The following is a 27,990-nucleotide window of genomic DNA, read 5'->3' as shown; positions in this document are numbered from 1 at the left end:
AGGCCTGAAACTATAAAACTCCTAGAAGAAAACATAGGTAGCAAGCTCCTTGACATAGCTCTTGATGATGATTTTTTGGATACTGACACCAAAAGCAAAGGCAAGAAAAGCAGAAAGAAATGAGTGAGGCTACATCACACTGAAAAGCTTCTGCACAGCAAAGGAAACTATCAACAAAACAAAAAGGCAACCTACTGAATGGGAGAAAATATTTGCAAATCATATATCCAAGGGATTAATATCCAGAATATACAGAGAACTCATAAACTCAGTAGCAAAAAAAAAATTTGATTAAAAAATGGGCAGAAGATCTGAATAGACATTTTTCCTAAGAAGACATACAGATAGCGAACAGGCACATGAAAAGATACTCAGCATCACTATTCTTCAGGGAATTGCAAATCAAAACCACAGTGAGCTATCACCTCACCTGTTAGAATGGCTCTTACCAAAAAAACAAGAAATAACAAGTGTTGGTGAGGATGTGGAAAAAAGGGAACCTTTGTCCACTGTTGGTGGGAATGTGAATTGATGCAGCCACTATGTGCAGCCACTATGAAAAATAGTGTGGAGGTTCCTCAAAAAATTAAAAATAGAACTACCATATGATATATCAATTCTACTTCTAGGTATTTATCTGAAAGAAACAAAAACATTAACTCGAAAAAGATACCTGCACCCCCATGTTCACTGCAGCATTAGTTACAGTAGCCAAGATATGGAAGCAACCTAAGGGTTGGGTGGATGAATGGATAAAGAAGTTGTTTCATATATAAATATGTATGTATGTATACGTATATGTGTGTGTGTGTGTGTGTGTGTGTATATATATATACACACACACGCACACACACATATATACCATATAATGAAATATTATTCAGCCATTAAAAAAAATGAAATCTTGCCTTTGGGCAACATGATGGACCCTGAAGATATTATGCTAAGTGAAATAAGTCAGACAAAGACAAATACTGTATGATCTCCCTTATATGTGAAATCTAAAAATTAAAAAAAAAAAAACAACTCATAGATACAGAGAATAGATAGGTGGTTTCCAGAGGCAGGGGGTGAGGGGTGGGAAAAATAGGTGAACTGGGGTTTTTTTTAATTGTTTTTTCATTTAAATAAGCTTTTAAAATATGTATTTCATCTGTGCAAGTGAAATACATAAAAACATATATATACACGTACACATGTATGCTACACACATTCATATATAAGTTTCTAATTGGAAAGTACCCTATAGATTGAGATGGTCATTGTGTCTAGTATGCAAAAGGAATTTTGGTAATGCTCTCGGTTCTTAGAAACCACCATTTCACAGCACAGCTCTCTGGATATGCTAGGGGTAGGGTCGGTATGGAGGAGTGGCTGTGGGTTTATGCTCCAGCCGGAGACAGTCCCACGAATCCCGGCTCCACTGCTTACTTCCTGAATGCCTTAGCCAAGTTCTTTAATCTCTCTCTGTCTCCCTCCTTCTTTCCCTCTCCCCCTACCTCCCCCCACCCCTTAAGTTCCTCATTCACATCTATCTCAGGGCTGTTGTGAGAATTAAATTAGTTAGCATACATAAAGAGCCTACAGCAGTGCTTATTTAGCACAGGAAAATTGAGAGCACAGGGAAGATTTCCTCAGTTTTCACCAAAATTGCCTAAATTCTCCACTTCACTTAACAAGTATGGCAGCGAGCTCCAAAACCAGCTTCGTCCTGATGATAAAAGCTGGTCTAGACCCATCCAACACATGACTTTTGTCATCTCTATTCGTACAGAGGCATCACTCTATTAAAGATGCTTTTGCAAGTTTAGCGATGTCACCATTTTCAAAAATCAGAGAAATTCAAAAGTCCTTATTCAATACTGATAAGTCAACATTCCTAAAACTCCCTTTGTTTCTTCCCAGTCTCCTTTATGCAGAGCATAAAAGACAGTGACGGAAATGGCAGAATCTCCTACCTAGAGAGGTAGGGGAGCCTCTGTAGCCCTGGGAGTACCTTATGGTCATAGAAGATCCCTTGACAAGACACACACTTTCCTCTTGGGGGATGGCGTGCATCCAGTTGGTGGCAGTTCTTCTGAAACTTACTTTTGCCCATTTACAAAACTTGTTTGAGAAGAATTCAGGAAGCATGGGTGCCTTTGGTATCGCACAGTCCACTCTCCAACAGGATACCAAGTATCTTCTGCAGGAGTCACATCTGCACTGTCAGGGAGCAAAAGGAAAATCCCAGTTCGTCTCTCCTGGCTGGAGTCCGTTCATTTTCTCATTTGGTTGGCGTGCGGCTCTTTCGTGCATCCACTTCTTCCCTCCCCCTCTGTTTCTCCCTTTAAATATTTTATGGGCAGTAAGCTTATAGCATGTGCCATCACGGCTGCGCTTTCTAGGTGTCAGGATGGGTTTAATAATGATAGGCGTAACAGTGACGCTGTAAAACCCATTTCAGGTTAAAAATAGCATGTTTTATTGAGTCTCATGTTAAAGGTGGTTAACTCATCCATCGGTGATGGCTGGAGTTAAACAAGTTTCAACATGCGTTCTCCTGGGTGTGAGAAACCGGCCAACTCACCTTCACCCGGGTCTTCTATCTTCCGGCCTCCACCTGGCTTAACACTGGCTATTTCAACTCAGAATCGCCCCCGTAGCCATCACAGGATTAAGGCAGAGAGATGTGGAGAAATCACGCTGACTTGGTAGACTGTGCGACTCCAGAGAACCTGGTTCGTGGATGCTGGTGCTTGTGGCCCAGCAGCGTCTCTGTCGCTGGGATGTGATGGGACTCGTAACAGGGCCTCTGCAGCTCCCTCCACGTGCTGTCACCCCCACAGGGTTTGGGGGATGCCTTTGCCCCACAGCTGTATCCTCACCTTCATTTCTTTGAGCCACAGCTGGGCCCCCGGGTCACGCATCCAAGGTAAACGCGTTCGGGAGTGAGGAGCAGCAGGTCCTATCAGCAATAGGGGAACTCAATTCTGGGACCCCATGTGTATGTGGCGGAGAAGAAGAAAGAGGGCCAGAGGCCACTCACTCATCATTAGGAGGCAGGATAAAGGGTGAGGCTTGATACTGGAGGCTGGCGCCCTCCGACACTCACAGCTTCCCACGAGAGTGGAGGTGTGGGATGAAAACCAGCCCAAGCCAGAGAGGAGTGGCCTGCATACGGTGAGACCCTAATCAGACCCCCAAGAAACGGCAGCTCAGTGGGCTGCAGTCACAGTGCCCTAAGCATGTGATCGAAAGTGAATACACAGATGTAAGCGGAAGTAAACCACCGATTTCTCCGGAAGCTGCTTGACTCCAGTTCCCGCCCCAGAGGGAGGGAGGGAGCTCTTGCAATTCCCCCTTTCATTAGATTTCCTTTGCTTTTTGTTTGTTTAATTGAAATGTGGTTGATTTACAATATTACATTAGTTTCAGGTGTATAGCAAAGTGGTTTGGTTATGCATATATATGTATGTATTTATATTCCTTTTTTATTCTTTTCCATTATAATTTATTGCAAAATATTGAATATAGTTCCCTGTGCTCTACAGTAAATCCTTGTTGTTTATCTATTTTATAGATTTCACTTGCCTTTAAATAAGTAGGGCTAAATAGAAACCAACAAGTTACCCAGTACCTTACTCTTGAACATGAGGCAGGGTGTCATTGTTCTGTAATAAAATGCAAAAGAAATTCACGTACAAAGAAATCTTCAAGGAAATGGGTTTGGAAGGCTTTCTTCATTGAAACGTAAACCTAATGAACTCTGTTAAGTCAAATGCACTGCCAGGAACCAGGATCTGTTTCCAAAACACTTGATTTTGCCTCCCTGGGACAGGCCCTCTGCCATAGGGGAGCCTGGTGTGAGACAACCAGAGCCCTGTTGTGGTCGAAGTTCGCTCCAAGGGCAGCTGAGTTGAACTCAAGTCTTAGACTCACTGCTGCTGTTTCTTCAGCCCTCAGGGAAGCTACCCTGTCAGTGTCACAGGCCAGAGGTTATAAAATGCCTAGACTCCTCTGACCAAGTGGATGAATCATGACGATACAGACCAGTGAAGGTTTTTCCAGACCCAGCTGATCCAGTGTGATGATGGAGTCTCACGTTAAAGGTGGTTAACTCATCCATTGGTGATGGCTGGAGTTAAACAGTATCAGTCTAATTAACTGCATTAATAATGCAGCCTCAGTATAATTAACATGCCTCTTAACATATATACAACGGAATATTACTCAGCCATAAAAAAGAATGAAATACTGCCATTTGCAGTGACATGGATGGACCTAGAGATTGTCATACTGAGTGAAGTAAGTCAGAGAAAGACAAATATCATGTGATATCACTTATATGTGGAATCTAAAAAAAAAAGGTACAAATTAACTTACCTACAAAACAGAGTTATAGATGTAGAAAACAAACTTATGGTTACCAAGGGGGAAAGCGGGGGGAGGGATAAATTGGGAGATTGGGATTGACATATATACACTACTATATATAAAATGGATCACTAATAAAGACCTACTGTATAACACAGGGAACTCTACTCAGTGCTCTGTAATGACCTATATGGGAAAAGAATCTAAAAAAGAGTGGATATACATATATGTATAACTGATTCACTTTGCTGTACACCTGAAACTAACACAACATTGTAAATCAACTATACTCCAATAAAAATTAATTTAAAAAATAACATGCCTCTTAGGAGACTCCTTGGGAGAATTCTTGAAGAGGATGTGCTCACTCGCCATAGACAGAAGGAGGAGGGGTCCAGCCCCAACCCTCAACTCTGAGGTTCCCTTGCAACTGGTGGGACGTTAAGAGATTGGAAAGGTGACGGCTAAGTTATCGGGCCCTTCCTCCTGTTGTTGCCATCGCCTGGGACCCTCCCCAGTGTAGAGCACAGTGCAGACCTCTGACCTCCGGCCCCTCCAGCTCTGGTATTGGAGGTGCCAGTTCCCCGTCATGACAGAAGCACTGTTGACAAGCTTCAGTTCTTGATGCCGTGGGGGTCACCTTCAGTCCTTGAGGAAGGCGATGAGCTTCTGGCTGCCAATCCAGGGCAGTTTTGATTCAGGGCTGAGATGTGCATTGTTTTCCCTGTACTTGAACTTCTCCGATCCAGGAATGTATCCCTCACTGTTGGTCTTGTCATGCTTCAGTTATGTTGTGTTTGGTGAATGATCTCTGGTGACATCGATTGCTTCCTCTGTTGGTTAGAATGTCCCATCATCATTCTTCGGGAACAACATGACTTAGTTCTCTTACTCTGTTCCTTCAGATTTGTTGTTCCTTCCCTGAAATGCCCTTCACTCAAGTCCTGGTTAGCGTTAGGGTCCCTTCAAGGTCTAACTTGACCATGGTTTCAGCTGAGATGCCTTCTTGCCGTTCCTTTGACCGTGTGGGGTGTGTCTCTTCTGAGTTCCCACACTGCATGTGGGAAACGGCTGGTCTGTCTGTCTCATCCTTACGTTACATACTCTATCATGACCAGAACTCTTTTTCACCCATTATTCCCACCGTGTAACAGATCATCTGGTCAAAGCAGAAATAAGCGAATGCGTGAGTGGTCTTAGCATCCTACTGGGTCAAATCTTTGACATCATTTCCTGTTACAGGGAAAGAATCCCTGTATTATAATTTGAAAGTTTAAACTAGAATACTCCTTCCTTTACAATAACTTCCCTACTCCGCTCAACAAATCTCCCAAAGTTCTTGGAATCATGAGACTTTGACGAAGTGACACACATTATGAGAAAGACGCCTCCAAACCATGTGTTTTTTTTTTGTCTTCCTTGACATTTACATCCTGTATCTGATCAGGAATTTGTAACTCAAATGAACTGTTCGTGGTAATGAGCCATTCTTAATACAGTCCTGATTGAATACCTCTCTCCAAGAAGGTCACGGCGCTTTACATACATTATCTAAATTGTCTTCAGAACATCGCTGGAGTAGGGTGACCACGCATTCAGAATTCACCTTGGTCTGACAATCCAGATCTCTGTGAGGTTGACTTTTTTCCCCTTCAGAGCCCCAGAAAGACCGAAACCAAGTTCAAGTCGGCAGTGGCCGTAGCTACCACTGCTACATTCCTGAGCCTTCTGGATAGTCTTAGGTCAGAATCAGAGCTAATTCTCTCAGCAGCAGCAGGAAAACCCAGAGTCAAGTCTTCGTGTAATACCCGTCTTAAAGCTCCGTAGATAAAGCATGTTGCAAGGGCAGAGGAAGATTATTTTCACCCAAGGGGATATTGCTGGCGCCTTCAACTGAGTGTCTGTCTGGTGCCTGCAGTGAGTGAAGCCTGCAGTTCATCATCATAGGCTCATAAGTCCAAATCCCGTGTTGGGCATTTTGGGAGGAAGCAATGTGGTTTGGGGGAATCGGCACTGGATTAAGAGTAGGGAGCTTAGATTTCTGATCCCAACTCTGTCATTAACCATCTGTGTGTCCTTAGTGAAGTCACTTATTCCCTTCAGACCTATACATTGAGAACATTGGATGAAATGACTGCCAGGGCCCTTTGCAGCTTTAGAGTCGAATGATTCTGTCCTTACTGCTCCCAGATTTCTTCCTCCAGACCTCCGTGCGCGTCACAGATGGATCTGAATGCTCACGGCACTCTCTCTGTGCTGCTTTTCTGATGCTGGTCACCATCTTTTCTCCTTTATATATGTGCCTATCAACAACCATGTTGGGTCGGCATCTTCCCAAGGGCAAGAGTCCTTCATTTCATTTTTGTGTCCTATTCATAACGTTGGTACACTTATCTCTTGTCTCCTATCCCTTGAACCTGTGAATCTCATTTGAGTCTTTTCAGCTCATTGACCTGTTACAAGTCTTTCCTATCTGGAAAGGAGAGACCCCAGCCCCATCCTCCTCCCCCATCCTCCACCGAGCCACCTGTCTTCCCCACTTAGAGCTAATCTTCTTGAAATAGTTGTCTGCATTTCTCATATCAACTGTTACCTTTCCTGTTACTCTCCCGCTGCCTACAAGCTGGCATTCTGGCCCCTACCACCCCACAGAAACTGTTTTGATAAGTTCCCTTAAAAAAAAAAAAAATTTTGTATTGCCAAACCCAGAAGGATACTGGGGCGTTTTCATCGTAGCGTCTAAGAGCACTTGCTCTGACCATCGCCTTGTTCTTGAAACTCCCTGCGTGGCTCCAGTGGGGCCAGCTGTTCTGCTCCTGCTTCTCTGGATGGCCCTTTGCTCTGTTCCTCTTAGGCTCCTCTTCCTGGCTGTTCTCCACAGTTCTGCCCCTGGCTCTTGTCTCTCTTCACTCTGCATTTCCCTCTCTGGACAGTTTCAGCCACACCTGGGGCTTCCGCCACCTCCCAGAGCTGTCCCAACAGCTCGAGACCCACATTTCCAACTTCACCCCAAACACAGCGTGTCCTGACCTGTGCCCATCAGTCTCTACACCCCCTTCCCAAACTGCTTTCTCGTGTTTTCCCTATTTAGGCAGTTATATATAGGACACAACGTTATATATAGGACACAAAAGTGAAATGAATAGCAGTGATCCCACTACACATTTAGTTGTCCTGGCCTGGGGTTCCGCTGCCCCCTCATCCCTACAACCAGCCAGTTACCTCTGAGGTTTAGACCTTCCCCGCTTTACGTGGGCTGTTGCAGTAGCCTCTTAACTGTTCTCCCTGCCTCCTGTGTCTCTCTTCTACCATCCATCCTCTACACTGCAGCCAAAAATGACTTTTCAAGGACGCAAATGGGATCTCATTGCCTTGCTCCTTAAATATTCTATGCCTGATCGTTGACTTTCAGAGGAAATTTCAGCTCCTTAGCACGTGGGTTCCTCTAAGACCTGGATGCTGGCTGCCCTGGCAGCCCCTTCTCGTGCCTTCCGCCCTCACACTGTGGACTCCCTCCAGGAGGACTGAGGGCTTTCTCACCACCGTGTCCTTGTGTGGGGTTGTCCATTCGTTTCAAGAGCCACCCCCTTCCTCTGCTGGCAAGTCCAACCAGCCTTCAGGACTCGAAGCAGATGGGCCCTTTGCCACAAATCCCCCCACCTCCCTCACCAGGCAGAATGAAGTATCTGCTCCCCTGGGCTCCCACAGCACCTTTTCTTAAAAGGCAGGTCTACTTACTGACTCCTAAGCATTCCATTCTCACGCTAGTCTCTTCTCTACAAATTGAGCATGTTAATGAGTGGAGTGGGAATACAAGTAGACCCCACAACTCCAGGCCTATGTTCTGTGCATAAGAGCATCTTGCCTTTGAGAATAAACGAAGCAGCTCTGAATTATTTAGCCTCTTGTCCCCTGATACTGCTCCCTCTTACCTCTTCCTCTTGTGTTTTGAAGACCCTGGCAGGCATTAGGTGCACGTGGTCTCGACCGCCTGATAATCGTTTCCCATCATTTCAGTGCCAGAGCCAAGTACCATTCCCCTTTCATTTCAATTAGATAAAGCCCAGAGCTGTGGCTGGCAAGTAAGGGAAGTCCACTGGGGAAATTAAAGGTTCAGAGAGAATAGGGCCCATTATAATAAAAGCATTTGCACAGCCACTGATTCCATCTACCCTGTGGCTGCGACGTTCCTTGGGGTAGGATGAAATATGAAGCAAGAGAACCCATGAAAGTCATTTGAGGAATTTATTTTAATTGGAAATGGTGGCAGCTTTCTGTGCTCTGCAGATCTGCAGATCATGCACAACGATGTGATTGGCATCGTTTAAAGAACCATAGAGCGTCTCGTTCTGCCGTGATGCAGGATCTTGGTTCCACTTTGTCTCAGGCGCTTTCTCCCCCTACGTATGTACTGAATGTGATCATAAGCCTCTCACTCTTGCTTTTCCTCCTCCCTCCCTCTCTCCTTCCTTCCATTCTTTCGGTGCCTCTGCATTCCTGTTTCACACTTCGTGTTTAATAAAAATGGTATAATGGCGCCTCAATCAATCAACTGGTCGACCTTCAAATTACTCAGAACTCTAAGAAACAGCCATGCAGCAGACATAGAATGGCCAGAAGAAAAACAGATCATCTGTGTTTTAATTTGTAATAATACAAAATAACAATAACTATTTTTTTTCTATGCCCCACTCATTAAGCACGTCACATGCATTTTCTCAGGTAATTCTCGCGGCCCTACTATGCAGGTGTCACCTCCATCTCGCAGATGAGGAGACTGAAGCTCAGAGAAGTTAAGACGCTTGCCCGAGGTCACGTAGTTGTAATGAATGGCAGAACCAGAATTACCTGTAAGATCCAGGCAGAAACCATATTGAATGGCAGGACCAGGTTTTGAACTTGAGCCTGACTGCAAAGCCCACGTGTTAAGATACCATGTCACAGCGCCGCGGGACTTAAATGTGTCCTATTGCTGAACATCAAACACATGCTTGCATTTTAAGGTAGTTCATTTTAACTGTGAGAGGTCTCGTTATTATTTACGTGCCCTTATAACAATATCAGTAGTCGCGTTGAATAGCATGGGATTTCTGAGACTGTTGAACACTTGTTCAATCTGCCTTACTTTCTCACTTTTCTATTTTTAGATGCATCATCCCATTCAGATGAAACCTGCAGATAGTGAAAAATCAAACGGTAGGTGGTGACTGACTGTCTTCCTTTTAATGTCTGTTCCCTTAAGTGAAGACGTGAGGTGGGGGGCGGGAGGAGCTGGCCCCCCTTGCTGTTTCTCTGGGGAAGGCAGAGAGATGTGCCCCAGGAAACCTCCATCGCGGTGGGTACCTCGCTCTCCTGCCTCCTGTATCTCTGGGGTAAAGACCTGTGAAGATGCTACAAGAAACGGCTTTCTGTGTCCCTGTTTGGGGCTTGCTCTGTGTGGCCACCCTGTGGCTATTGTTTACCTCCTCTGACAGCAGCTTGGGCACCTGATGGGGAGGGGTGACCTTATATTATGCAGAGAAGGTGAGTGAGAAGGGCATCGCCCACCAAGAATGAGGCTATCTTTTTTCCCCTCTCCCTTTGGTCCTCTGGCTTTGCGACTGTCTCACTGCACTTTTCTCTAGCTTGTATCCATGCATTTGCATCCACATTCATTCAGAATTCCGTTGGCTGATTAAATAAATATACAGTCAGTGCAAAAAAAAAAAAAAAAAAACACGCATTTGATGAGGTCGGTGAAATAATTGAGACTTGCCTCTCCAAGACACCGGAGGGTTGCTAACCCCATTTCTCTCTGAAGTTTTTGCTTCCACTTCTGCAAACCTTCTGTCCCTGTTTTGTTCTTTGGACTGGCTGCATTGTATGTTAAAGGAATCGTCTGCCTTCCTAGACCTCAGCCCTCTCCTGCCCCGCAAGACTGACATGGTCAGCATGGTCGCCTTCCTCTAGGCAGCTCTGCACCTCATTAATTAGTCATGGAGCAGAAGCCGTACACTTAGAGATCTGCATTATCTGCAGATGTAAATTGTGGCGGGGCTCTGCATCTCTCCACGAGGTATTTTCTTTTGCTAATTGTAGTGCATCCCATTTTCCGGCCCCACACACTAGACAGTTTTGAAAGAAATTCCACATCGTACGGTGGTGTCTGTCGGAGAATAGATGTTGGTGCTTCCCCACCATCTCCTCATCAGTCACACACTTCTCTGCAAGTCTAACTCCCTTGTTCCTACAGTACTTTATCACAGACGTGGCATTGAATGTCAGAGGGTCTAAAATCCACCCCTGCTTTGTTGTGGGATCTTGGTCCAGTCACCTCATTCCTGTACTTGACAGTTATTCATCGATTACTTACTATGTGCCAGGCACGTTGCCAGAGGCTGGGACTGCAGCAGTGAATTTTTAAAAGAAGAAGAAAAGGACACAAGAGACACTGTCCCTTACCTGCTGGAACTCACATTCATTGTCACTGGTTTCAGTATCTAATAATCACTTAAAGACCAGACTTTAATCTCCTCATTCATAAAATGGGAATAATGCTAATTGCCTCTCATAGATGAGCTTATTTTTAAGACTCATAGAAGATGTTTGTGACAGTGCTTTGTAAATGATCGAGCACTTCTATAAGATGTTGGTCAGTGTTCCCTGGCCTTTAGGGGCCTTCGCCGAGTGTGTCTGCCCAGGCAGAAGGCCATCTCCCCGTGCCGATTTGCTCCAGGAGTGCATGTTACAATCTGTTCTCTTCCTCCTGGGAGAGAGGCGGGATGGATCTAGTATTTGCGGGATGAATTCCATCAGTGAAGGTCATCCTGGCACGTCCAGCCACCAGGAGGTGCTCTCTGTCCTTTGGCCCCATAATTCTCCAAACCGTGTCAGGACACGGGCCATGGGATCAAAGTCTGCAGGAGGGGGTTCGTCTGAACCTTAGGCCGTAGTGATAAAAACGTGACAAAAGAGAGAACCGAGTTGGAAATGTCTGACTTAAAATACCCAAAGAGTTGAACCGAGAAAGGGTTTCTTCTTCTGCATTTTCTCCTGTGCAGGTGCGAACCCTGACTGTCCACAGGGTAGCTGCCGGGAGGGCTCAGAATGGTCAGCTGCCCTTGCTGTCCTCTGTCTCCTGTGGACACTGAGGGTAGTGTTTGCTTTGGATCTAAAACCACAGCAATAGAATCAAACTGCCGTGGGCACACCCCATGTTGCACGATCTCAAAAACCAAGCAGGATTGGGCTCTGTTTTACTAAGATGAGCAAATACCTAAAAATGCCATTTTTCAGGAAGCGCCCCAGGGTAGCAGGTGAAATCTATTTTGAGGAGCCCGGACTTGACCCGGACCCTGCACTTACTGGCTGTGACCTTGAGCAAGTTCTTTACTAACCTCACCCAGCCTCCATCTCTCCCGCTGTAAGAGGGGCTCCGGAAGCCTAGTCCGTGCTCTTCCTATAAGGCCCGCCTTACAGAGTCATCATGCAGTTAACACCCGCAGAGCTTAGCGTCACGCCTGGCACGTAGCGTGCATGCAGTCTGCTACATTGGTGGCGTAGCTCCAGCCAGTTGAGGTAGCTGTTTTGGTGCATCCTGAGAGCAGAGGCCAGCCCTTCCAGCCTTGGGCTCTTCCTGCCAAAGCTAGATCTGTACACCTAAAGGAAAACCCCCAAACCTTCTTGCTGGGCCAGTTGTCCCGTTGCTTGCAGATCTACCTTCATTTTCTGAATTTCCAGTAAAAAGAAAAAGTCAAAGAGTGTAAATGGACCAAAAGCTGCTTTGAAAGAGCTCTTCTTCACGGAGGCTCAGACGGACCCCCACCTTGCACAGCCATGAGCAGACTTCAGGGTTGTCCTTGGACCTGATTGGAAGAATCAGGAGAAAGGTATCATTTCCCAAAGCCAGGGATGAAAGCTGCAGCCTTTTCTGATTTCACATGACATTTTTAACAGGTAAGCATAGTTTCTGCAGCTCAGAGAGCACCAAGATTTCTTTGGCTCAGATGCTCGAAATAGCTCCTGTGGCTGTGAAAGAAATATAACGAGCTCTAATTGCACTTTTTTTTGAGTTTGCTGACATTTATGGATGACACAAAGGACTCATCACAGTGAAACAGTTACTCTCTTCATTATCATTGTGTTCAGATTTCCCGAACTTCGTATTTGCTGAGCAAGACTCATCACAGATTCATTAGTGATGGACAAACGCATTCCAGAAAAGCAATCACTCTTTTAAGCTTTTGTCCATGCAGGGATTCTGACAAAGCCCAGAAATGTTAGTCTGCTATATCTGCCCTGCACTTTACTGTTTTACTGAACGGGCTTCTGAAATCTCCACGGCTTCCTAGAACCTGCCCTTCCAATGGCTCTGATTTCAGCTGCAGCCTCTAGCACATTTATGTAAACTCCTAGCATCTTCCATTTCTTATGCTTCTACTGCGCCAGGTATCCAAAAAACGGATCCTCCTCTGGATTGGCAATACAATGTCAGGGACTTTAAGAAGAACACACTGAGTATACACCCAGATTTCAACAGCATCCACCTCTTTTGGTGATTTTTCCCTTACACCTAGTTGAGTGGATGGTACAGGAAGGGCATTGGAGGAGGCGTGGATTATTTCAGGGACCAGCCACACTCACGCACAGGTAGTCACTCTTTATCATTCTCTCTCCCATTGGAGGGCCTGTTTTCCAGCTTTTAATCTTCCATCACTGTGCAGAAAAAGCAACCAGCCGTGCGAGATTGAAAGTGAAAGGCAGTTGCTGGATCTGAAGTCGGTCCAGCAGTGGGTGACAAGGAAGTCGTGGCGGTTGCCTTTGGTTCTGTTTTTGGGGTCTCGGGGGCTGGAGCCAGCGTTCACTGTGAGGTCACACTTCTGACTTGAAGGATTATTTTTGACTCTGTAGGCAGAGTATCAGGTCCATCCTGCTTTAACCTCCAACCTTACAGCTTGTCAGGGTCCTTAGAGCCTCGAATCCAGAAATGCCATTTAAGCCCCCCCCCATCTCTTTCCTCAAGGCCTCTGAAACCCCCAGTGGCTGTGCATCAAGTTCCGAGCTCACAAGAGTCAGGATGACCAGACGTTGTCATCCTGGGGAGGGCGAGGCCTGTAGAGATAGGAATCCGGGGTGTTCCCATGCAGTCACTTGCTGATGTACTAGAAGATGAAGAAATCATTTTGAAATTCAAAGTAGAGAGACCCGTGGATTCGGAGGCCGTAATTAAATGCCATATGCTAGCACTAACACATTGAAAAGTTGTTAATTAATTCAGGCCGCCCCGAATCCAGGTGTGACTTTGCCAGATTGTACACTGGTGTGTTAGCACAGACTTACAATTAGGGGGGTTTTAAAAAATGAAGTTTCTAGTCCCTGAACTTAAAAGAGTCCCCACTTATATTTAATATTAACCCCTTCTCATTTATACCACGGAAGGGGAGCCGGCAGTGGTCACTGGTATGAATCCACTTTCAGTTCTGCTACTGCTTTGATGGCAGCAACCCCACCTGTGCCCACGTGGTATATGAAGTATTTCCCCTCATTCATTCATTGGTTATCCTAAAGGAAAACGGACTTTTTCTTTAGAGGGCAAACACCTTATCTTTTATTTATTTATTTATTTTAGTTCCCCTAAAGCACTTAGCAGAATACTGTGAATATGGTAGGTATATCTAAGCAATTGGCATTCTTGTGGATTGAAAAAACTGGTGAGATACTTAACTGCCCGTGAATACTTAGGAAAAGCCCACCAGGAAATTCGTCAAGCATTGATGAAAAAGTTAAGTGATTTCAAGATAATTAAGTTTATTTAAAATGTTGACAAAGCTGTTTAGCGATCCTTAGAATGGGGATCCTAGGAATAAAAATTTTCACTGGAAGATCAGGAAAACTCACTGAGAGGAAAGCTGGATATTTGTAGTTATTCCCATTTTGCCATTAAAGCAAACAGGGCCCACTGTTAAAACCACAGAGCTACTTTGGCTTGCAGAAGGTTGCCAACATCCAGGTTCCTTGATACATGCACACACGTGCCAACACACACACACAGGGAAGGAAGTTAGCACTTTCAATAGCATATGGATGGTGCAGATTTTCTTTTCTTTTCTTTTTAGCTAATACTTGTTACTGAAAAAAGTGACAGTTATCTTTCATTTCCGTGCCTGAGTTTACCCCTTCATTGCGCCTAGGATGTCAGGATTTCTTCATAAATGGTTTCCATTTTTTGTAAATCCATCTTAGGAAAAAAGTCATACTTGAGCTTCTCAGGAGCTGCGCATTTAGTTGACTATAGCATCCCACACCACGAAGCTCAAACCCTGAAAATTGTCTTCGCTAAATACCGTCATTATAGGTTTATCAGGGAAACCAAGGACCAACTGGGACTTTATCCTTTGCTTTTGTTTGAAAGAACGAAAACCTGATTCTTCAGGATAAGAAGAAATACAACAGAAATTTTTTTCTACTCATCAAGGTATCAGCCATAGCTTCCTCGGGGTAGGAGTCCCAGAGATGAGGGCAGGAAGGGATCAGGGCGGGGGGGCAAGAACTACAGCTGCGAGTTTTCCCTCCCTCCCCAGCCCCGTTTCCGCCAGTCCCATCCGTTCCCCTTCTGCTTCGAGGGAATGCCACGTGCTCTCAGGGCCACTGGAGTCCTCGCGTGCTGAGGAGTCCGGCGTCGCACTGGAGGTCAAAGGCTCCCGTTGGAAAGAAAGCGCCTCTTCTGGGGCATCTGATGCTTCTAATGCTTAGACCCCGGTGCCAACACAGCCCTCAACTTACTGTGCTTTCACCAGTTCCTAGTAGATCATTGGTAGTCCACTTACTCTGACAGGAGAAAGAAGGACTTCTTAAATTGAAAAATCTTCATCTACGTAAAGCAAGTGAGGTCCTCACAGCCTCTGCTGAGGAATCAGAGCCAGTGACACCCCCTTTCTCCTTGAGGAAGCTCAACACAGGCAGTGGCCCTGGACCACCTGTGACCTTCCTTCTGCATCAAGCCCCTCTCTGCAGATGAAGCAGAAAACGGTACATATTGTGCTTCAATCAGGCTGCCTTCCTCCGTCCGCCACGAAGACAGTCCTTATTCGTTCCTGACTCTGCGCCTGGTCCGGTTAGTATGTGATGCCCCCAGCACCGTACCAGTCCGTCCAGACCCTGCCCGTGCTTCTTAAAGTCCGGTTTCAGTTCCACATCTAACATCAAGCCTTTCTCAAACTCTGGTACCCGATTCATAGTTCACAAGGATTGTGGAATTGTGCTTTTCAACCTGTATTCTTTGGAGCCCTCATTTCTCTGCGTTGTCTTGGGAGCCGCCACCAGCGTGGAGAGAGAGGCTGGGTAGAAAGGGATTCTGAAGTCCATGTTCAAGTGCTTCATTCAGCCAAAGCGTGTAACCAGGCTGCCTTCTCTCCATCACTTAAGAGAGAGAGAAAGGAAAGAGAAGAGGAAAAAGAATCAAGTTGAAACCTTCATTCTGTGGATGACAAGACTGAGGTCCACAGGGGTCAGCTCGTCCTCCAAGGTCACCCATCACCTTCATGGCAGCACTGGAACGAGGACCAGGGTCTCCCAGTCACAGCACTGCCCTACCCTCCCAGCCTCAGCTGCCTCCTCTGGGCTCGCCAGAAACGCAGGAGAGTGAGCAGAACCCTGGGCTGAGGAAGGTACCAGATCCTGGTGCAGGTTAGGCCGCCTCCTTGTAGGATGATCCTTGGCCAGATCCTTCCCCCTGCTGGGCCTTGGCATCTCTTTAGAGTCAGACAAAACGTCTTTCAAGTCTCTTACTTCCGGCCTGGGATTCTACAACTAGGAGCTCTTAGCCCCTCAGTGCCATCCTTGTCCAATATGGTAGTCACATGCAACTTTTAAATTTTAAATTAGTTAAAATTACATCACATGAAAAATTCACTTTCTCGATCACACTAGTCACCTTTCAAGTGCAAAGTGGCCACACATGGCTTTCACTACTGGGGTGGACGTCACAGACCAAACTTTTCCCTTCTCGCCGAGTTCTACTAGACAGAGCTGCTTCAGAGTAAACGAGTCTCTGTTCCATTATAGATCTTCCATCCCGGCTCCTGGAAGACACAGACCAGGGATTCTGACTTAGGTACCCGAAGCAACTGGCCCTGGCAAGTCTAGAATACACTCTTGCCAGTTAAATGATAATGAGACACTTACTGTCCAGAAAAAGAGTAAGAGAAACAAAAATAAAAGCCAATTAAATAGCAATGACAAGATTATAATACAGATATAAAATGATCCCGTAAGCTAGGACTTTCTGAAGTGCTGGTGTAGCCGGCTATCTTTCTTTCTTTCTTTTTTTTTTTTTTTTTTTTTTCCCTTTAATTCTAAGAAATGGATTGAAAGGAAACATGGGAAATAAGCAAGACTTCTCCCTGAGGGCTTCTAGGACTATCTTTTGCTCTCTCTCCTACAAACGGCTCCAAACACTGTCTTGAAATCTATAATAATCGTGCCTTTGAGGCTGAGTGTAGGCCAGTTATCCTGAGCACAAGCATGTCAGTTTTAGGGGAAAAAATCTCCCAGGTCATCAGAGGTAAACCTTCCCTAGTCTTTACCCGATGACAGCTTCCAAGGTTAGAATTTGCACGTTGCTGCCCTGACGCCCAAAATGCATTTCTGTTCATCAAGAATCCTACCTCCAAGTGGGCAGAATAGCATTGTTCCTTCCTTGTTCTTTTTTTGGTGACAGGTTTCACTCCGAGATTGGGGCCACCCTGACATGATTCTCAAATAACCGCAGCCCCACTCACTTGACTACAGTTGCCTTCAGCTTTAGTTGTAAGGTGCAGACCACATGTGCTGACCTGGGTAGGGCTGCATAGCCAGTGCTACGGACAGAAGGCCCCTTAACCAGCTCTCTGGAGAAATTCACATCTCTCCTGTCTCCTGTTCTCATCTGGACCAGTGGGGACAAAGCTATTTGAAATCAGGGAAGGAGAATGTTTTCTTCCATTGAATCCTTTGTTAAAAGTTTTGTTTATCAATTTTCCACTATATCTGTTTCTGTTATTTTTCCTCTCCCGATCTTTCTCTTTTGCTGTCACTCAAGTTAAAAGAACATCTACCCCCCCCCCAAAAAAAAAAAACAAATTAAAATCTGTATCCCAAAATTTCTCTATGGGACAGTAGCATTTAGCAGTTACTTAGAACTTTAACATTTTAGTAAACATATTCCTGTTTCCAAATGGGGGAAAAGGACTTAAAAACAGTGTTTCGTGTCCTTTGAAGATGTTTTATTAGTAAACAAGCTCCCAGTGTTGGAATAGGAGCTGAGATGCCGAGCAAGGGTGGGGAGAGCAGAGACAGCACGTGTGGAGGAGGAAGGTGGCCTGAGTGTCTGAAGAGTTAGCCTCGGGACCCAGTCGGAGGTGGTGATGATGCATTGATTACGAGGAAGAAGGTGAAATGGCCTTGGCTCATTCATTATTTCTCTCTCCTAGCCGTGGAAGACAGAAAATTGTTCATAGGAATGGTTTCGAAGAAATGTAATGAGAACGATATCCGGGTGATGTTCTCTCCATTTGGCCAGATAGAAGAATGCCGGATCCTCCGGGGACCCGACGGGCTGAGTCGAGGTGAGTGTGCTCCCTGCAGAGTCTCTGCCCTTAAGTGCTGATTGGAGCTCTGTGTCCCAGTCAAGGTAGACGTAGCTCCCACACGCAGCGAGAGGTCACCCTGAGATACGTCCTGCGGGACGAAGTTATCCAACCCAAACTTTCCACCGTAGCTGGAATAATCACCTTTTATTTCTCAAGTCAAGAAGGTCCTAGTGGCAGCATATTAGCCCAGGGTATCACTGTCAGACGGGAGGCCCACAGGCTGCCCTGCCGTTACACATCCCTTTTCAATCTCAGATTGAAGGAGCTTTGGGAGGTATGAGGGAGAGATGCGGAGGGCGAGAGAGAATGTTTGCTGCTCGCATCTTAGTCTTCTGGCTTTCTGCCTGTGCCTGGGAGAATGTTGAGCATGTGGGCCTCTTGACAGAGAAATAAACCAAGAAAAAAGGCCCCTGTCCCCGCATAGTGCAGAGCAGATACAGACTCAGAGTAACCAGGCCTGTCTCAGGGCGTTAGGGTTTTATGGCAAAGAGCAAAGCTCCTGGAGTCCTAAACACAGGGGTCCATTAAGTGACAGAGAAGTGACTTCGTCCAGGAGAAGATTGTAGGTTCTTCTTTGTCACCATGATAGAGGCAAAGGCTGGGGCTTCGAGCGCGGATGAAAACCAGTGTTTCCGCGAGCAGCCACACAAGGTAGCTGGAGATGACTCTCTTCTGTCCACATCTACCTCCCCCTTTGACGGACCCACACGCCTCCTTCCTGAAACCGCTTATAAGGCTTACCACCGTGTTCCCAGCCATCTGACTAGTTTCCTGAGTCAGCCCAGGAGGCCCAGGGGAAGACGCACATGGAAAACACATTTCTCCATTCTCGTAAGAAATCTGTCTTTTTGCAACACAGAGGATTTCATTCAATTAATGGGGTTTCCAGGGCAAGTTCCACAGGGCTAATTAGAAATGTCTTTACGTTCTCCATCTCTGGTTCTGGGACTGCACTGCCCGCGCCCCATGTTTAAAGAAAAGGTTAAGCCTTAAGTATCAAGGCACTAGTTTTCATTCATCTCCCTGGTCTTACGTAAACTCAGCGCCCTGGGAGGAAGAACATTTGTTCTTTTGACTTATAGACATAAAGCTTCATGATGTCAACTGCTAGAATCGAAGGCGCAGGGAACAGAAGTTTAACACCTACTTCCACCTCCAAAGCCCTGAAACGGAGGTGATCTCGAGGAAAACTAGGAGGAGGAGGAATAACTCCAAGCTTGTGATTCCCTATATTTTCTCCTGAGGGTGGTTTTTAAAAAAAAGAGGAGGAGGAGGCCTGGAAATGACACTTAACACTCACTGAAAGATGGGAGTCCAAAAGCTGAGCAAGACATGATGTTGAGTGGGGTCCCTAAACAGCAGACCCAGTGCCTCAAGCTAATCTGTCACTTACCACGTGTGCCTTTACCAGTGTCACCCAAAATAGTTCCTTGTCCTGGGCACCCGCATCGCCTCTGGTTCCCATCCAGCCTCGCAGGCAGAAGGATACCAGGATTTCTATCCTGGGTCCCTCTGTGCCATCCTGGAGATACGCACCAGGAGAGCTTATCATCACATCTGATCCAGGAGAGGTAGATAGGTAGACAGACCAGGAGAGCAAATACCACGGGAAAAAGCAGCGGGGCTGAGGAAGAATTAAATAGGCAAGAAAGACAAAAGAATATTTTTGCGATCCCTTTTCTGCTGCCAATTTAGTAATAAGAACCACTATTCTCTCCCTGTGACTATTCTCAGTCACACTTCCGTGTTATCATTGCACTTTTGCATTCGCCAAGGTGTACAGCATGGAGAAAGAGCCGATAGGCACAGTGAAATGTATAGTGCCTTGGAGGTCAGTGACCCTGGGGCCCAGTCCCAGAACTTCTCCTGACATGAATCATGGGCGTGGCCCATTCATTTTCCTATCTCTGTCCTCAGTTACCACACTCAAAAATGGCAGCAGTCTGAATATCTGCCCTGCTTCTCTGATAGGGCGTGATTAGCTACTGCCATGGTAGGTTTTTTGTAGAAGCAGGCCATCCATAGTGTTTCATAGAGGCCTTGACTATGAAGTAGGAATGCTGGACTTCTGTTTTCCCTCTGCTGATTTACAAACTGATTCTCTGCCTCAATTTCTCCATCTGTCCAGTGGGGACAGTGATGAAGAACATTGGTGCCTAGAGATCCTTGAGCGTATGTTAGCTATTTTTGCAGATGAGATTTTTTAAATGGTCAAAACTTTCATAGGAAAGGGTGTCAAGACACTGTACTTGATGGGAGAACCTGACCAATTCCATCTGCCATTTGGTTGATGAACCAGCACTTGATACCAGAAGCAGCCTATTTCTGAAACAAGTGATGGGAGCACTTTCATCAATATTTTATGCAACTGCTGGTTCAATGTAAAGAGTAGAATCCTCCTCCCTGCCCCCCCCTTTTTTTTTTAACAGAAAAATAATTTCTGATTTTCTGGCAAACTGATGAGAATTACCTGTGGCAAAAAAGAAAATACTCATTTATTCTCATTTGTTCTGAAATATAAAGACAGTGTTGCATTTTTCAATTAGCAGGACCCAGGGACTCCTGGGTACTGGGGACTGCTCCTAAATCAGTGATTTGTTGAAAGAACAGTTCTCTTTCATGCTACTCATTTGCTTTCATTAAAGAATTGCAGTTTTCAATCAAATATTAATAAGTGCAGCGCTGCAGATGAGGGGCGCTCAGCATTTCTGGTCTCCATGCCTGTTGCTGGCTCAGCTGTTTACAAAATAAATAAAAATGAAGTGAAATGAAAGCTTGGCTGCTCTGAAAAATACCTTGTAATACTAAACCAGGGTATAAATTAGTCAGTAGGAAAGGATTTAAATCGAACCATTTGATTATGATGAGGGAGAGGTGCCCTTGAGTGGTTCACTTTTCTTGTTTTTGCTTTTGCCCAGTTCAGCTACAAGAAGGAAGACAGAGGAGGCAGTTAGTAGCCCTGGGTCCCCAACAGGCGTCTCGTGTAGTTCATTCTCTGCCACATCAGTAGTTGACATTCCTACCTGGCAGGTGTTAAGCTGAGGTTCCTCCAGACTGTTGATTCAGTACCCCTGCCCCAAATCAGAGTAGTGGGCTGCCAGCACCCACATCTTTGTACCTATTTAGCCCTGCTGTACTTTCAGTTAGAATCACTGTCTTTTAAAAAAAAAAAAATATCATGATGTACACGTTGGCAAGAAAGACTAGTTTAAAAGTCCCATAGTTATTCACCAGCACCCAGATCTGTGCCATGTTTTAAGATGGGACCTCTCTGCCCCATCCCGCTGGGAAATTGTCATGCCTATACATGGACAGCACCTGCCAAGCCTGTTGAAACCACTCAACAAACATTAGGACTCTGCCTCGCTTTACGCTGTATGCCCACATCTAAACGTGCATTTTTTCCCCTTTGGGGGCAGTAACCCATTCTGCCGTTTTTTTCTGATTTGGAAAACCTGGTTTGAGATGCTTTCAAGCCCCTCATGATACTCAGATCCTTTTGCAGTGGCAGATCCACCTCTCAGGCCCGCTGTGTGAGCCTTCATTGAGAAAGCAAGCAGGGTAGCACAAGCCCACACATGACAAGTGAAATGAGATGTTTGCTCTCAGAATCAAAGCTTGAGGCTTCTGAGCCAACATATTTACTGGACAGTGTCACCTTAGCATGTTGATTTCCTAAAATACACATGTTCTCACTTACCCACAGTCCCACAGTCAGATTGGATTATTTGGGTACAATCTGCCAGGTTTGCTGCACCATAGGAACTGAACATCTGTAACTCAGAGACAATGAAGGGGTTGATTTCATTTTTCTTTCCCATAAACTGCAGTCAAATCTTCACTGCCGTTTAAGGTAACTTTCTGCTGGTTTAAGAATATTCCAGCTGTGTTTATGGTGTTCCAGCATTCTCCTGCCAAAACCTTTTGACAAATGAATTGGCGGTATCTTCAGGGATGTTAGCGACCACATACTGGATTTAGCCATTAAATCCTCATTTGTTTTCGTTATATCTGATCGGGATATTGGGAGAGGGCTTTTGACTTTTAAAACGTACATGGAGAGGACTCAGTTTTGATCGTGACATTTTAGTCTTGCCCACGTGGTACCCAAATGTTCAGATATGTGGAAACCTTTATCACATGCCCCCTGGGTTATTAAATGCATCTTGTCATGCTCCTCTGGGTACAGTCGTCCAACCTCATCTCAAGGATGAGATTTTTGCCAACTCTTAAGTCCTAGTCTGCACTCAGCCTCAGGTGCCATGAATGAAAGATCTCTCCATGCCAATTTTAAATAAACTAACCCAGCGTTGGGGATTGCACATTAGAGTATTATTTTTGATGCTCCAATGTTATACTCATAGCATATGTTTAAACCCTGCCATTGCTCAAAAGATACTGAGAGGGAAAATTGGCTGCATTAAGATCTTTCTACAGCTGAAGAGGAATTTATAAACAAGTTTTCCATGGGCTGAAATCTTCTCAGCCACACAAGTTATTTTAAATTATGCTTCTTCCTTCAGTTGAAATATAGCAGCTGTTGCTCCTCTTTCAAAGAAGAAGCAGAAAAGCAAGAGACCCTGGCATCATTGTATGTGCTTTTAAAAGTGCCTCTACTTTTTTCTTTACTTTCTCTCTCTCTCTCTCTCTCTCCCTCTCTCCCCTTCTTTTTGATGCAGAGCAAGAATTCATCTAGTTCTCTCAAAATTCTCATGTAGCCTAGAGAAAAGGTAGAACACCTGAGTTAAGATATCCTTTCAACTGAAATGACAAGTGTAATAGCTGGGTTCCAAAATCTGCTCTGTGACAGGGCTCTGTGCTTTCCTTAGATCCTGTCTGTAGGAGGAAATGACTTTGAGAAACCTTTCCCCAGTCAATCATTTATCTATTTTAGCAGCAAGAAGACAACCTCACCGAAATAGAAGGAATTCAGCTCCTTTCATTTCTATGAGCAATCTCTGACACTCTGAAAGTGGAGACAATAAATAGTGGCAAGCTAAATTACAGGTTGGACACATTTACAGAGGGAATTTTTACCTTTTTTTTTTTTTTTTTTTTGCCTGTTATGTATTTGGAAGCTTTGAGACAGTAATATATGGGCTATCTTACCCCACCCCAAAAAAATAGCTTTATTGTCTTGGTACCTATATTTTTTTTCTCCCAATCTAAGTTCTCCAGCATTTTGGTCGGTCACCAGCATGTGCAACAGTCTAGAACAGTTGAGGGCTAACCCTGTAAGATCGGAGCAGTTGTCTGTCAAGACCCTGTAGACTCTGCTGTACCCAGAAGCTCATCTTTAGAGAGAGAAGAGGACAACTGACCTAAGTCATTTCTGTCCGGCGGGAAGTCATCTGGTTGGTTTGTAGAAGAAGCCAGCAGCCCATTTTGACTGTAGGAGCTTGTGTGAGCCTACGTTAGTGAAAAGCGCAGATTTGAGGGCCCACCCCAAAGCCAGTGTTTTCAGTGGTGCTGAAAAGAAAATGAAAATATAGCCAGGACCTCCTGTTTTAGAGATGTTACAAAGGTTAACTGGCTACCAACCCATGGAACATTTGGTTCTGAAGTTGCTTGGCTTCATCCAGAGCGGCAGAGCGAGTGAATCTTTCAGCATGTGCTCCCACTTTATAAATGACAGTAATTTTCTCCCTTAAGTAACTGAACACAGCACCCAGTAGGGAACTTGACAGAGCCCCTAGGAGGCAAGTTCTCTCTTACTGCACCACTGCCGGTAGAATAAAAAAGTTAAAGGAGTCATCAGATTTGTCAGATCATTTTTTGGATGGGATGAGGATTGTATAATTAAAAGCATCAGTCAACCTTTTAATTGCAGGTTTCGTAGAGGAAGGGGCAATGGTTCGAGTTTATAGAGAGATCATTTCATTGTTCTCTTGCTAAGACTTTTCTTTTGAGACCTGTTAATTGCTCGATCTTTCTCCCGAAGTTACTTACAAAAGCTCTGCCTGCTCTGAAATTGTGGTAAATGCATAAGCTCTGCCTTATTGATTTTTGTTGACATTTTACATTTTTTTATGCATTCTTAACCTCCGTTTAGAAGCTGTTGGTTTGGCACATGCTCCCAGATAATAAGAGGAAGCAAAGTGAATGAAACAGGCTTCTTGACTCTTAAAAGTAGAGTTAGTCTGGGCTTCCTATGGCCTCAAATATGCCTCCATTAGATGATTTGCTTGTGCCTCTACTAGAGCCTCCAGACAGGAAATGAAGGGACTTCCCCGGCGGTCCAGTGGTTAGGATTCTGCACTTTCACTGCCAAGGGCACAGGTTTGATCCCTGGTCTGGGAACTAAGATCCCGCAAGCCACGCAGCACCAAATTTTTTTTTTTTTAATTTTTAAAATAAAGAAATGAAAAAGAAAAATCTCTTAGCGTTATTTCCTCTGTTAATAGTACCAGTGATCATCACAATCTTCATGAGATACTACTTTGAAACAGATGGTAAATTTGGGACTCTGTCATTTTAGAGCTGGGTCTATTTCAGCATGGAGCCAGCAGAGGTCCTGTTGTAGGTCTCACACAGTCTCACACACATCATCTAGATGCCTTAGAGAAGGCTGCCCAGCTGCTTCTATTGATGACAAAAGCCACAGCCACTGTAGGTACAGGCAGCATGTTGAAACAGTCAGCTTCACCAGCTGCTGTAACATCAGAAAAACCATAGGAAATAGCTTGGCATTCTTAGTGAGCTAGACGTCGGGCTTCAGTGAGGACAACTTAGCGGAGGTGAATGAGATGAACCTCCCATGTACAGAGAGTTTTTGTGTATTAAAAATTACAGCATGATGCAAAAAAAAAATGCATTGACTTATTTTCATGACTGGTTGTTGGTGTGCTTTGGGGGTAGTGGGCAGGCGTTGCTTTCTCTTACTGCTGTTTGACTGAAAGGTGCTAATACAGTATTGACTTGATAATCTCACCAGGTACCCATGCAGAGCAAACAAAGAAAATGTATTTAATGGCTCCCACAGTGACTCCCATACACCAAGCCATCCACTGGTTGTTTGGATGTAGAATGTTCTGTTTGGCTTCCGGGCCACAGAGGCAACCATCTCACGTGATTGGTGCCAGAATTCCACTTTTGTGCACTCGCTCTGAGATGACAAGCTTCAGCCCCTCAGTGTTTAGATCTGCTTCATTTGGAAATCTTTTAAGTAGTAATAATAATAATGTTTTCAGGCAATTGAGTGGAACACTAAATTATTCTCTGATACCTAAGTTCAAACTGTGCAAGGCTAAAGAAGCTGAAAATCAATGCACTTTTAAAGTCATCAGAGATCATAAGTGAAATAGCGTTGCTTTAGCTAAGCTTTTAGTGTGCCGTGGTATTATTATAAAATCAGCCTGAATCTGCATTAATTTCACAGTCTTTTTCTCTGAGAAGCCCAAGGGTGCATGATGAATAAAATGTAAATTTCAGAAGGCAGTGCTTTTATTAGTGGAAAGGGCAGTGAGCCATGTAGCTGGAACAGTGACCTGCATGGTAGCCAGCACTGCTGCGCGAAGCAGGAACAAGCACTGTAGATTCTAGTTATTTTACAGCTGGGGAAAAAAATAGCCATGGAGAGTTCTGTGGGTCTCAGGGGAGACATTCAGAGAAATATACATTGTCTTGTGTATGTTACACTTGAGGTGGAATCTCTGATAAGAATCCACAAGTCACAGCTTAAAGTCTTGAAGGTTTGATACAAATAAGAAATCCAATGCAAATGTTTAAATTTTACTTCATATACAGGGTTGAATATTCCCAGAGTTAACAGAGCATTTGTTTTTGTTCATCATTAACAGTTACCAAGTAGTTTGTACAGGATTTGGGTATATTTGTTTGCATTTGAATAGCATGAGTGTATATTTATACATACATCTATTTTTTTAACTACCCAGAAGAGATGAGGTATATTTATTTGCTGACATTTACAGCTGTTGGAATCTAGTTGCTAATTTGCCCTGGGTGTGAGGATTTTACTATTTGCTGCTTAAAAATCAAGCCTCATGTTTGAAATACAGAGAGCCGGAATGGGTTAGATGCCCTAAGTCAAGACAGTCAGACAAGGAGAAAATGTAAAATCACAACTTTTTATTTTAGAAAATGCAAACTAGGTCTTGCTCATTTCAACCCCCCCCCCCCACCATGGCTTAAAAAAAGGAAGTACCCAGCCTCCTTCCCCTGGACTCCATTTAAAAAATAAATAAACTAATCCATCAGTAAATCTTCCTGCTGTGGTCAGATTAGCAAGTCAGCACTGTAAGTTAAAAAGCAACACGAGGTAAAAACCACAGAGAGAAGTTGTTGATTTCATGTACTACTGAGAACAGTGTCGTCCTGTGGCAGTTCTCGTAGACTGTGTTGGTTTAACAAGCGTCCAAACCTTTTGTCTTGTTGTTTTTTGTCTTTCCTGCTCCCTGTCCCCTTGTTTCCCACAGGCTGTGCGTTTGTCACATTTTCTACAAGGGCAATGGCACAGAATGCAATCAAAGCCATGCATCAGTCTCAGACCATGGAGGTACTGTATCATCTGCCCTTTCTTTGTTTTCTTTGTGCAAATGGTGGGGAATGGAAAGCAATTCTCTCCTGTGTGGATTGTTCACATGACAATCACAGATGTAAACTTTCACCATCTCTCTCTCTTCATTCATTCATATTTCTTCTTCCTTAATCTCTCTCCTTCTCCTTCTCTCTCTCTCCCTCTGAATTTCTCCCCTGATGACTGGAAATGCACTTAGTAAAACCTTCCACTTGCTCTACATTCCTTTTTGAGCCTTTTATTGCAGTGGCCCAGGTCCTGCCGTGTAAAGTTCATGATGCAATTTAAACCGAGCATCCTCCTATACCTCAAGGATCAAGTACGTTCCCCAGCCCCAGGGGTGGGATGGGTAGAACATTAACAGACCCCTTTCCAAATTGCAGCTGGCCCTGTGCTAAATCACAGGGTTCTTTCATTTCTTTTTTATTTTCTTCTTAATGCGGGGTCAAGTTATCTTTAATCGAGACAAACAGAATTGTTTTTGCGTCAAGAATGTTGGAGAAAGTTAAGACTTCTCCCACCTCATTGAACCAGTGCAAATGTTCATGTATGAGAGTCCCCCGAAAAATTAGATTTTCCCCCTTACTAAAAAATGAACAATAACCAAGAAATTCAAAGGCTCAAATGTGATCTCCTAATGAGAGATAGTGGCTTTCGGGGAAGAGAAATAGGCTGGCGTGGGTCCACAAATGTAGACAATGGCTCTGTACTTTGAGTCTGTGATTCGGGTCATGGCCTTTCAGAATTTTGCACAACAACATTCCAAGAGTGATATGCTGTTACTTATTCTGTATTGTCTGATAGAATCCTTTGGGAGTGCATGTTCTGCTGTATTATGTAAACTGTATCTTTGTGTATGGGTGATCTTTTCTGGAGGTGGCTTTGTAGTGTTACCTGAAGTTACGTTTTTCATCTTTTGAAAAAAAAATTGTTTTCAGTTTTATTTAATGTGCCAAAAAGTTCTTTATTGATCGTCTGAGCTTCTTTTTTGCCTCCACTTTTGGGGGGTTTTAATTTTTTTTTTGTTCATTTGTTTGTTTTTTGCAATGCTGCATCTCCCGAAGCATGCCGGGAGCTTAGTGATCTTTATGGGTCTTGTTTTGTGGGCAACCTTTTTCTAGGGAGCCAAAGGGTGGGTGGAAGCGGGGGGTAAAGAGTGTGCATGGCATTGTCATTAAGTGTTTACTGTACTTTTCTGAGTTTTGATATCAGCATTGCAAAGCCTATTGTCTTTTTCGAACTTCCTTTTGACTTTAATATTCCTAACATATCTTATATAATCACTGTGTTTTCCTTTCAGTGCAATGCATTTTTAAGACACTCACACCCCCCTACGTGAAGGCAAGCTCAGGTGAAAATCGGCCACAATAAGAGAGAATTAGCAGGATTTGAAATGTCTAGGAATCCAATCTTGAACAACACGCAGTTACACACGTGATCATGTTTTTGTCCCCTCCGCCTACCCTTTCCCTTGCCTTGGGGGGCTCCATA

The 27,990-nt window shown here is 44.5% G+C and overlaps 1 protein-coding gene across 4 annotated transcripts in view; it reads left to right on the top strand.

Annotated features, from left to right (window-relative positions):
* The window catches only part of CELF2 (CUGBP Elav-like family member 2), a 518,375-nt gene that overhangs the window by 429,923 nt on the left and 60,462 nt on the right, over positions 1-27,990 (top strand). For all 4 annotated transcript variants that reach the window (XM_061181641.1, XM_061181639.1, XM_061181642.1 and 1 more), the window contains 3 exons: positions 9,504-9,552; positions 17,805-17,939; positions 26,399-26,478. In XM_061181641.1, the coding sequence (XP_061037624.1) occupies positions 9,504-9,552; positions 17,805-17,939; positions 26,399-26,478 (264 nt within the window). The remainder of the gene's footprint in view (positions 1-9,503; positions 9,553-17,804; positions 17,940-26,398; positions 26,479-27,990) is intronic.

This window comes from Eubalaena glacialis, chromosome 2 (genome assembly GCF_028564815.1).
Source record: "Eubalaena glacialis isolate mEubGla1 chromosome 2, mEubGla1.1.hap2.+ XY, whole genome shotgun sequence".
NCBI classification, from domain to species: domain Eukaryota; kingdom Metazoa; phylum Chordata; class Mammalia; order Artiodactyla; family Balaenidae; genus Eubalaena; species Eubalaena glacialis.
This window is presented reverse-complemented; position numbering and strand designations above follow the sequence as displayed.